The sequence below is a fragment of the Podarcis cretensis genome, assembly GCF_951804945.1.
Source record: "Podarcis cretensis genome assembly, chromosome: 2".
NCBI lineage: Eukaryota > Metazoa > Chordata > Lepidosauria > Squamata > Lacertidae > Podarcis > Podarcis cretensis.
Window position 1 is genome coordinate 9,848,574 of NC_137171.1, and position 11,844 is coordinate 9,860,417.

The 11,844-nt window shown below is 49.8% G+C and overlaps 1 protein-coding gene across 1 annotated transcript in view; it reads left to right on the plus strand.

Moving 5' to 3' along the window:
• Positions 1-10,561, plus strand: part of ITGB7 (integrin subunit beta 7) — a 47,878-nt gene extending 37,317 nt beyond the window's left edge. The window contains exons 8-16 of the mRNA XM_079966678.1: positions 288-383; positions 472-561; positions 3,814-3,957; positions 4,860-5,053; positions 5,709-5,926; positions 6,836-7,052; positions 7,309-7,514; positions 9,292-9,452; positions 10,299-10,561. Of these exons, the coding sequence (XP_079822804.1) occupies positions 288-383; positions 472-561; positions 3,814-3,957; positions 4,860-5,053; positions 5,709-5,926; positions 6,836-7,052; positions 7,309-7,514; positions 9,292-9,452; positions 10,299-10,364 (1,392 nt within the window). The 3' untranslated portion in view covers positions 10,365-10,561. The remainder of the gene's footprint in view (positions 1-287; positions 384-471; positions 562-3,813; positions 3,958-4,859; positions 5,054-5,708; positions 5,927-6,835; positions 7,053-7,308; positions 7,515-9,291; positions 9,453-10,298) is intronic.
• The last annotated feature ends 1,283 nt before the right edge of the window (positions 10,562-11,844 follow it).

The following is an 11,844-nucleotide window of genomic DNA, read 5'->3' on the forward strand; positions in this document are numbered from 1 at the left end:
AAACACCACCAGAGCACTCCTGACATATGGTTGTCAAGCCTCTGCTTAAAGACCTCCAAAGAAGGAGACTCCACCACACTCCTTGGCAGCAAATTCCACTGCCGAACAGCTCTTACTGAGTTAGCCACTCTTGGTTTAGATCTTTTTGATCTGAAGTGCAGAGAGTCAAGGCTTCCAGATTCTAACCCCCACCTCCGGCAAGAGAGGTAAATGTAGAGTGGGGGAAGAGAGGAAAATCTAAGCAGAGACTCCTTTGAACGTGACCCCATTCTCTTGTCTCTTTGCAGGACTACCCCTCAGTTGCACACTTGGCCGAGGTGCTGTCTGAATCTAACATCCAGGCCATATTTGCCGTGACTGGGCCCAGGCTTTCTATGTACGAGGTGAGTACTGATCCGGAAGGCAGAGGAGTAGGGGAAGCCTGAGGGGTGTTTGTGTGCCGCTCACTCTGACTTTTCCCTTTCCTCTCAGGAACTGAGCAGGCTCATTCCCAAGTCCGTGGTTGGGGAACTGATGGAGGATTCCAGCAACGTGGTGCAGCTCATCGCAGACGCCTACAGTGTGAGGCTGAGTATGGGTAGCAAGGGGCAGAACCCCTTGGGGGAGGGCAAAACAGGCCCACAGGAGCCCCCTGGAATAGAGCCAAGCCCAAAGGGGGAATGGACATTCTGTGATTTACTGTATTTTTCGCTCCATAAGACGCACCCAACCATAAGATGCACCTAGTTTTTAGAGGAGGAAAACAAGAAAAAAAAAAATTCTGAACGAAACACTGGATGTATGATTTTTGTGGTGCAGGCTGTAGCCAAGGATATGCTATGTGATCTGATGGTGAATTTGGGGTCACACAGTGCAAAAACCCTGAGGATCCATGTGGATCCATGCTTTGTAACCATGTTTTTGTGCCATTGCAGCCCCAGGCAACAGTAGGTGCGTGATTTTTTTGGTGCAGGCTGTAGCCATGGATATGCTATGTGATCTGATGGTGAATTTGGGGTGACCCAATGCAAAAATCCTGGAGATCCATGCTTTGTAACCATGTTTTTGCACCATTGCGGCCCCACACAACAGTGGGTGCATGATTTTTTTGGTGCAGACTGTAGCCATGGATATGCTATGTGATCTGATGGTGAATTTGGGGTGACCCAATGCAAAAACCCTGAGGATCCATGGGCTTTTACCTCCCCCCTCCCAGGCAGCCTCCTTTATCTCTAGTGTCCCTTATCTCCCTCCTCGATCGCTTGCCGATCAGCTGCTTCCTTTCAACACCCACTTCCCTCTTTCAAAAAAAAAAAAAAAAAAAAGCAGCATGATCTGCTTTTCACCCCTGGGCAATTCAGCTCCAGGGACCACACATTTGCTCCATAAGACGCGCAGACATTTCTCCTTACTTTTTAGGAAGAAAAGAGTGTGTCTTATGGAGTGAAAAATGCGGTAATTATATTTTCAAGGTGGACACCACCACCACCGGAGCCATGTTAGCCTGTTGCAGCAAACGAAGGTTCACATTTTCAATATGAAAAGCATGTCCCATCTAGATTTTTATTTTTATTTATTTATTATAAGGTGGTGTACGTAGTTCTCCCCACCCCCAATTTTATCCTCACAACAACCCTGTGAAGTAGGATAGGCTGTGAGAAAGTGGTTTGGTTTGTACATCAAAGTAAGCCAAGGTATGGCTTACTGTGACTGCCTGAACGTTCTGGCTTCCAGTGATGAACTTGCACCCACTTTCCTCCTCACTGGGCCTTTTAGTTCAATGTTAGGATAGTAGCTAAGCCAAAGTTTGGCTTAGCACATTATTCAAGCCTGGGGTCATGGTCTCTCCAACCTTAGCCGTGGCCTGAACCAATAGGACACACCCTCGTCACTAAAGAGGAGAAACATGCAGAACCAAACCATGGCTTAGCTACCACATCACACTGACCAGGGAGGAGCAAAGCCAGGAGGGCGTTCATGCTAAGCCATGATTTGGCATAGCTGTGAACACAGCTAGAGTCCCAGATTCACCCAGTGAGCTTCATGGCAGTGTTGGGTTTTGATTCCTGGTCTCCCAGATCCTAGTCCAACACACCACACTGTATATAGGGCAAGGAAGACATTTTCATCTAGGGGAGATTAGCTAGTGATCCTGAATGCATTTCCTCCTGGCCTGGCTTGCTTGCTTGCTTAGTTACCTTGAGCCACATTGATGCTACAGTATGTCTGAAGTTAAGCGAGGGTGGACCTGGTCACTGCATGCAGACTGTTGGGGAACCACATGCAACCTGCTGGAACTTTGCTCAGATAAAGGTTCCATGAGTCACCTTCTGCGGCACTGCGAACTGCCTGGATGGGAAGCCAGCTGTGTCTCTCAGAGCTTCCCTGGCCAAGAACAGCATACAAGTGAATAAGGGACGCAGGTGGCGCTGTGGTCTAAACCACTGAGCCTCTTGGGCTTGCCGATCAGAAGGTTGGTGGTTCAAATCCCCGTGATGGGGTGAGCTCCCGTTGCTCTGTCCCAGCTCCTGCAAACCAAGCAGTTCATAAAGCACGCCAGTGTAAGTAGATAAATAGGTACTGCTGCGGCGGAGAGGTAAACGGTCTTTCTGTCACAGTGTTCCATTGTGCCAGAAGCGGTTAATAATAATAATAATAATAAATTTTAAAAAATTATTTATACCCTGCCTATCTGGCAGGATTTTCCCAGCCACTCTGGGCGGCTTCCAACAAAATATTAAAATACAGTACAGTGGTACCTCTGGTTACGTACTTAATTCATTCCAGAGGTCCGTTCTTAACCTGAAACTGTTCTTAACCTGAAGCACCACTTTAGCTAATGGGGCCTGCCGCGCCGCCGTCGTGCGATTTCTGTTCTCATCCTGAAGCAAAGTTCTTAACCTGAGGTACTATTTCTGGGTTAGCAGAGTCTGTAACCTGAAGCATATGCAACCTGAAGCGTATGTAACCTGAGGTACCACTGTAGTCTGTTAAAGATTAAAAGCTTCCTTAAACAGAGCTGCCTTCAGATGTCTTCTAAAAGTCTGGTACTTGTTTTTCTCTCTGACATCTAGTGGGAGGGCGTTCCACAGGGCGGGTGCCACATGACCCGGAAAGCTATCTGGACAAACGGCGGCTCCCTCGCCCTGAAAGTGAGATGAGCACCACAACCCCATAGTCACCGTTGACTGGACTTAATCGTCCAGGGGTCCTTTTTACAAGTGAATGGAACAAGAAACCACTTCTGTTCTGTTCTGTACCAGATTTGCTGATTCTGCCCTCTGCTGGCGATGGACACTAGGTAACATCCAGCTAAGACTGTGGACACATTTGAAACATACATACTCTCTCAAAGAATCCTGGGAACTGCCTCTCAGAGCTATAGTTCCCAGCACCCCTAACAAACTACTGTTCCCAGGATTATTCAGATGTATGGTGTGTACTGCGTATGCTTAAATTATGCATAGAGGAGACACTGAAATAAATGGATGAAAGTCTATTGGCTGCAATGGGTCTACTCCTATGACTAGTATTGGATATCACCCACTGATCAGGTCTGAGGATTCAAGAGCCCTGGAAGAGACTATGAATGTAGTAGCTAGAATTAATAAGTTCAAAGTGTATTACATACCCAAATATGATTTACAACAACCCTGTAAAGTTGTCCAGCGTTATCCCACCCCGAGTGCCTAGAGCCAGCAAATGACTGTGTTGGGTCTTGAATTGTGGATCTTGGGATCTTCAGCTCAGCAACTGTTGCTACAGTGTCAGAAGGCAGACACAGACACTCGCCCAACGTCTAGGATCACCTTCTCATGGCAGGTCTCCCCACAGAGCCTCTCGTCCACCGTGAACTTGGTGCACTCTTCAGACCTTGCTCCTGGCATCACCATTGCTTACGACTCGCACTGTGGCGACTCGGGAACTTCTGGGCGCACGCAGGGTGGGGAATGCCTTGGCGTACGCGTCAACCAGCAGGTGAGCACTTAGATTGGGGGTGGTGAACCCAATCTAGGCCTACGTGCCCCTTGGAACTCCCCCGAGGCCACACCTCCTCTTTACAGGCCACACCCCCTTTACAGCCTGAGTGTTCTTGAACTCTGATGAGGCCTCTTGCTTGTCTGTATGGAGTATAGCGCGTGTGTGGGGGGGGGGGAACAAGCCTACTGAAGAAAGATAAAATTTGTAATAGTTACTTGACCATTTCTAGCCACCACTGTAATGTGGTCCTTGGATGGTTGTCCAGAAGGGAGAGTGGCCTCTCAGGCAGAAAAGCCCTCCCCACTCCTGACCTATTAAGCTTTCTATTTGTTCCAAGGCATCAGGGTTGGCTCAGTTGGAGCAAAACAGGGAGGGAGGAACAGAGACATCTAGAACAGGGAGTGGAGGAGAACAGTAATGATGTTTAGAACAGGGAGGGAGGAACAGTAGAGACATCTAGAACAGGTAGGGAGGGACAGTAAGGGTGTTTAGAACATGGAGGAACAGTAGAGGCATCTAGAACAGGGAGGGAGGAACAGTAAAGATGTTTAGAACAGGGAGGGAGGAACAGTAAAGATGTTTAGAACAGGGAGGGAGGAACAGTAGAGGCATCTAGAACAGGGAGGAAACAGTAGAGATGTGTAGAACAAGTTTTATAGTTATAGGTCCTATTCTGTTTCCACTAATTGACATGGAGCAGGGTAAGGGAAGCCGAGGCCCTCCAGATGTTCCACCCCCCCCCCTCCGACCATTGGCCCTATTATTGACTGGCAGCTGATGGCAGGGAAAGCTCAGCAGCACCTGGAGGGCCACAGCTTCTTCGCCCCTGGCTTAGAGTAATATGGATGGCAATGGCGGCGGTCGCTCTTTCCTTATCTCAGTTGCTCCCCCTCCCACAGGTGGAATTCTCAGTACGGATAAAGGCCACCACCTGCCTGCCTGGTCCCCAGAAGGTGGTGCTGCGAGTTCTAGGAGTGGGTGAGGAGGTGCATATAGAAGTGGCGACAGTCTGCGACTGCCAATGTGGAGATACACAGTCCTATGCGCCTTACTGTTCTGGCGGCCGTGGCAACCTCACCTGTGGCATCTGCAGGTATTATTAAGTTTTAGAAATGTGACCCCCCTTTTCTCAGTGTGTGTACACACACACACACACACACACACACACACACACACACGTACACGTGTTCCTAGATAACAGGGATTAAGATTGCAGCCTTAATTATATATTGTGGAAATGAATCCTGTCTTCTGAATCTATTACCAGTTGTGCCCCTGGATTCTAGTATTACATACTGAAGGGGAAATGATTACTTTAGAAAACCCAACCCAGTCCCATTTCTCCCACTATCCCAAAACCAGTTGTTTCTTTTCCACTCCGGGTTAGAAAAGGCCCAAACGTCCCTGCATTTCCTCTAAACCCCATGATCGTTTGGGTTGCTGCTTTAGGGCGAGACGGCAGCTAGGATTCAGTCGCGGCTGATGCCCTTTGTCGTGCTGGTACAGGGAATCCCAAATGGTAGGGGAAGCCAGGGCCAGAGAGAGGCAACACTGCATCCACAGAGCTTTCTGGACTGGTTGAAAAATAAAGAGAAGGCAGGCAGTTGGGGCTGGCTGATGGCAGGCAAGCTGGTGGATTTGCTAGGCTTCTTGGGCTGGGAGTAGAAAAAACCAGGCTCAGTGGACCTCATGAGTCTGGTTCAGCGGCTCTGACCCACCCCACCCATGTGCTGTCTTTGCTCTTGTAGCTGCCAGGAGGGCCACGTCGGCCGGCTGTGTGAGTGCAAGCCAGAGGAGCTGGTGGACGCAGAAGCCATGTGCCGAGATGCGAATGACACGGGCCCAGTGTGCAGTGGCAAAGGCCAGTGTGTGTGCGGGAAGTGCCAGTGCAATGCCCAGGCGAGCGGACCCCTCTGCAAGTGTGACGATGCTGGCTGCGAAAGGCACAATGGGCAGCTCTGTGGAGGTAAAAACCTTCTAATGGTAGGGCTGCCGCCGTTTTCTTTTAACCTGGCAGATGTTGGGCAACACAGTTATTAGTGGCACCAGTGGGGATGCAGGTGACTTTACTGTAGCCAGAGAGGGTATTTCCATAGGTTTTAAGGAGGAAAGCAGGCTGCTAATGTTGCCTCCTAATTGTCAGTACAGTGGTGGTACCTCGGGTTACATACGCTTCAGGTTACAGACTCCGCTAACCCAGAAATAGTGCTTCAGGTTAAGAACTTTGCTTCAGGATGAGAACAGAAATCGGGCTCCGGCGGCGCGGCAGCAGCAGGAGGCCCCATTAGCTAAAGTGGTGCTTCAGGTTAAGAACAGTTTCAGGTTAAGTACGGACCTCCGGAACAAATTAAGTACTTAACCCGAGGTACCACTGTATTTGGGGGCCGGGGGGGGGGGAGGGATTGAAGCACACACTGCTTTTTGCAGATAAGGAAATGATTAACACACCAGCTAATAAGGATGAAATGTTCATTTGCCCTGCAAGCAAAAACAGAATGAATGCTCAATTAAGACCAAACATAGTCTAACCTTGGAATAAGTTTTGTGTAAACCAAACAGGGTGAATGCTCAACAAACAGTCCCCTGGAGGAGTCCAAATACTCCTAGGGGTGCGTTTATAAACTGCAATGCAGGGAAAGCACAGTACTGAGCATAGAATCCAGCTTCTGAAGACTCTCTCGCGATTTCATTTAAGAAGAGCAACTTTCTAGCCCACATGCTTACAAAGGTGCGCCTCAAAGTGAGAGGGCAATCAATGTCCGCTGGCATCTCAAAAGGCAGAAAGGTTGCTGAATAAGAAATATATAGATGTGGGTGGAATGGCTTTGTGAAAGAACTCTGTGATGCTGACAGACGTCTCTCTTTGTACTGGTAGGCAACGGGCAATGCAGATGTGGGAACTGTGAGTGCCATCAGAACTATACTGGCAGTGCGTGCCAGTGCAGCCTGGAGACCAGTGGATGCACACAGGAGGGCGTTGTATGCAGCGGTCATGGGCACTGCGCCTGCAACAGATGTTATTGTGACCCTGGTTGGTTTGACAGTCACTGCAGCCGCTGTGCTGACTGCCAGACACCCTGTGAGGAGCACAGGTGAGATTCTGACGTGATCTTAGGAGAGGGCCTGGCCTACTTTGTAACAGGGGGGTGGGTGGGTGGGGTGGAGGGACAGCAAGCTACATTTCTCAGGTATCTCTGCAACTGTGGCCAAACCGAGCATGGAGCACAGCTTACAACTGCCAGTGTGTCTTCCTCCCGCTTTTCCTGACCATTGTAGAAAGGGTGTCCTTATGCTGTAGTTGCGACGCACGAGCAAAAAATGCTCACGGCTGCTCTTGTGTGTTGGCAGGAATTGTGCGGAGTGCAGGGCCTTTGGAACTGGGCTGCTGCGGGAGACTTGTAGCGCATCTTGCAACCAGACGGTGAATGTGGTGCCGGCCTCCGCCACCGACGAAAGATGGTGCCAGACCAAAGCAGAAGATGGCAGCCTCCTCATCTACCTCATTGAGAGGGACAAGGAGGGCGCCATCATCCTGACGGTGAATGGCAAAGAAGGTAAGTGGGCACAGGAAAGAAGGACGGGAGAGCCTTTGTTGCAGGAAGGGGCTATTGCAAGAAGTTGCCCTGTTTCTGGGCAACTCGTAGGGGCATCGGGTTGGTCCCTGTGACAAGAGGATTAGGTGAGCCTCTGGCCTGATGCAACAAGGCTCTTCTTGTGTTCTTAAGGCCAGACTATTTTGATGTCTGTGACAGAAGGCACGTTGAACCACAGCAGGCAGAACTTTCAGTGGCACCAGATTCATCTGGAGCCTAAGTTGTAATCCAGGCTGTATGTGACTACACGTCATCCGTTGATCCCCTTCCAAGGGCGACTTGTAGCTGTCCATGGAGGCGCAGGTTAATTCTGTGTCCAGGGCAGCTGTCTACCAGCTCCATCTGGTATGCCGGCTGAGACCCTACTGGCCTGTGCCCTCTGCCACCTGAGTGGTACATGCTGTGGTTATCTCTTGACTGGACTACTGTCATGTGCTCCACGTTGGGGCTACCTTTGAAGGTGACTTGGAAACTACAACTAATCTAGAATGAGGCTATCAGACTGCTGCCTGAGAGTGGCTGCCACGACCATGTAACACTGGTCCTGAAAGACCTACATTGGCTTCCTGTATGTTTCCGGGCACAATTCAGTGTTGGCGCTGACCTTTAAAGCCCTAAACGGCCCCCGTCCTGTATACCTGAAGGAGCGTCTCCACCCCCATCGTTCAGCCCGGACACTGAGATCCAGCACCGAGGGCCTTCTGGCGGTTCCCTCATTGCGAGAAGTGAGGTTGCAGGGAACCAGGCAGAGGGCCTTCTTGGTGGTGGCGCCCACCCTGTGGAACGCTCTCCTGTCAGGTGTCAAGGAAATAAACAACTACAGTGGTACCTCAGGTTACATATGTTTCAGGTTACATACGCTTCAGGTTTCAGACTCCGCTAACCCAGAAATAGTACCTCGGGTTAAGAACTTTGCTTCAGGATGAGAACAGAAATCGCGCAGCAGCGGTGCAGCGGCAGCGGGATGCCCTGTTAGGATATTTCCGTTCCACCTTAAAAGGGAGCAGGCTTTGTGAGTCACAGAGTCTGCGTATTTCCTGTTCACAGGATGTTTCTGTTTTGATAGAGCTGTTGTCTCTCTCTCTCTGTGCCTGAACACGCAAACAGGCAGTCATGTTTTTTCCTTTGTTCTGACCAACGCTGAATAAACTTCTAAATAATGCTCTCCTGCGTGCATCTTTCGCTGTGCGAATTCTGCTGATAGAGCGTGCATCAGCTCTGGAATGTGGCAAACTATTTTCTGGAGCTCGTGTCGCTAATTGCTGATACTGTATCTACGGGAGATCGATGGATCGTCTGGAGGCGACGTGGGGGCCATGATGGGCTTTATCTCCCTGGCAGTATCCCAACATGCCCCATTAGCTAAAGTGGTGCTTCAGGTTAAGAACAGTTTCAGGTTAAGAACAGACCTCCAGAACGAATTAAGTACGTAACCAGAGGTACCACTGTATCTGACTTTCAGGAGACATCTGAAGGCAGCCCTGTATAGGGAAGTTCTTAATGTTTGATGCTTTACTATGTTTCATGCTTGATAATTTGTTGGAAACCTCCCAAGGTGGCTGGGGCAACCCAGGCAGATGGGCGGCATATAAATAATAAATGTTATTGTTACAATAACTGTTAGCAGAGTATGTGTGCACGACGGTAGCAGGAGAGGGAATAAATAAATGAGGAAGGGGCACTTGCTTCTCAGAACTCAGCTGCAGATCCTCATAACTCCTTTCTTCTAAACTGCCAGGTAACACAACCAAGACATTCAAGCTGGTACTGAGCTCAGTGCTGGGCTTGGTGTTATTTGGGCTCTTCCTCATAATAGTCTACCGCATCGTCTTGGAGATCTATGACCGGAGGGAGTTCAAGCGTTTTGAAAAGGAGAGGAAGCACGCCAAGTGGAATGAGGTCAGCGCTCCTTCCTTCCCTACCTGAAGGCTGCAGTTAGTTCATGTCAGCCTCACTCTGATCTCACCTGCTCCTTATCCCAGCCAGGGAATTTCTCAGCCCTGACTGGGCTGCTGTTTCCTGGAACAAAAGTTACGTTCATTCTCTAAAAGGGGTGGTGGGGCCACAACAGTGGAGCCTTTAGAGCAAGCCCAAAGCTGGAAGGCTAAACACTCTATGCATAAAGGGGCAAGTTAGGCACGTGTGAAGAGTCCGATTTTTAACACCCCCACTTCCTTGATCACTTTTTAGATGAGCAGACGTCAACTCTTCAAAGTTGAGACCCAACTTTTTGCCCAACCATGTTCATAACTTCATTCAGCGTATATCCATGTCGCTGAGACACACCTTAGCTCAGGCTGTGACCAAAGCAGCAGCTGGACCTGGTAATCATGTAATGAACCTAGATGCATTTTATTGTTGTTCCAAAAAATGTTAACAGAAAATGATGGAAACCCCTTTCAACCACATAAAGTGTCCCACCATAGGAAGCTACCTTGTAATGTTGGTTCATCCAGCCCAGCGGTCAAGTGTTGACTGGCAGACTCTCCAGGGTTTCGTCTCTGGCCGCCCTACCTGCAGATCAAACCTGTGACCTTTTGGATGCTAAACAGATGCTCTACCACCTCAGCCATGGCCTTTTCCCAAATCAATTCCCCCACTATTAGATAGTGTCAACCTGACTAAAAGACTCAACTACGCACAGCTTCACCTCCCAGTGTTATTTCAAGGCATATAAAAACTATGGGAGGCTGAGCCCCCAAGGCGTGTGAGACACACAACTTTGTCTACTTGCTTCTTTTGTAGGTGAACAATCCACTATACCGGAGTGCCACCACCACAGTCATCAATCCCAAGTACAACAGTGACTGAGGATTGGTGAAAGCCTTGAGCACTGTGCCAGCTGCTGGATTTGGACTATGGAGAAGCTGGGTTTGGGTTCGAATCCTCACTCAAAAACACAGGGATGTCTTCATCTCTTAGCTTGGGTCTATCTACCTCCCAGCATAATCCCAAGTAATAAAATTTAAACTTTTTTTCCAGGGGGCGGGGAGGGAAGGGAACTGGATGTGATTTCATAATAAAACTGGTTAACAAATTCTTTTCACAAGGTGCGCTTTACTTGGAGATTCCTAGTTCTGCCATTTATTTCCTCCCCCCAGATTGGTGTAGCACTAATGGAAAACAAATCAGAAAGGAGAAGCTACAGTTATCTTTTTTTCGAGTTGTCTTTTATACAAGTAGCTATTTGGGTTCAGGAACGTTAGTTGGCCCAGTGGCAGGAGCTATTTCTTCCCATCTCCAGTGACCCAAATTATATAGCCCATTTACAGTGGTGCCTCGCAAGACGAAAAGAATCCGTTCCGCGAGTCTCTTCGTCTAGCGGTTTTTTCGTCTTGCGAAGCAAGCCCATTGACGGATTAGCGCTTTTAGCGGCTTATCGGCTTAGAAAAAGGGGGGGGGAGGGGAAAAAAACCCGCAGGAACTCACAAGACATTTTCGTCTTGCGAAGCACCTCCAAAACGGAAAACTCTTTCGTCTAGCGAGTTTTCCGTCTTGCGGGGCACCACTGTATAAATGAAGTCAGTGGAAGGCACTGAGGAACCCAGTGGGCAACAGTTGTAGCTCACTAGTCAAACATAGGCTCTGCATGCAAAACAGTCCCAAATTCATTCTCCAGCTACGGCTTGGAACCCTGGAAAGAGAGAGTTGTCAGGGGCTCAGGAGCAGAAGCACAGGGAAGAGGGGAGATGGAGAGCGAAGGGGAAGAATCTGAGGGCAGCGTAGAAGAAGATGACAGTGGCCCGAGAGATTCCATGAGCCTCTCCAGCGAATCGGAAGATTCACAGAAGGGGGCGCCAGTGGCCAGGGCAAGGGGATTCCCAAGGGGGACACTCCAGGAGCAAGGGGCCAGCAGGGACTCCCAGAGTAGCAGTTGGAAATCAGGACCAGCTTCCCCACCAGAGCATAGTGGGGGGGGGAAGAGTCCCAGGTATCGAGGGCAGAGGATTCCACACCCAGGGAGTGAAGATAAGTCAGGGCTGGCCACGCCTCCGTCGGAGAGCCAGACAACGGAGGGGAGGTCAGATCCGGGCAGTATCCCGGAAGAGGGAAGCAGTGACAGAAGCAGTGTGACGGTCAGGAGGAAGGTCACTGGGTTGGCGCGAGAGGCAAGTTCAAATGTACAGGAGCGCGGGACAGCAGAGAATGAGGATTGGGAACCAGGTCCTAAAGCCCGCCGGAGACAGGGGGAGGAGTCAGCCGACTCAGCGTCGGAAGAGTCCAGAAAGGGGAAAGCCCCGGCAGGCAGGAGGACCCAGAGGAGAGAACAACGGAAAAGGTGGAGCAGGGC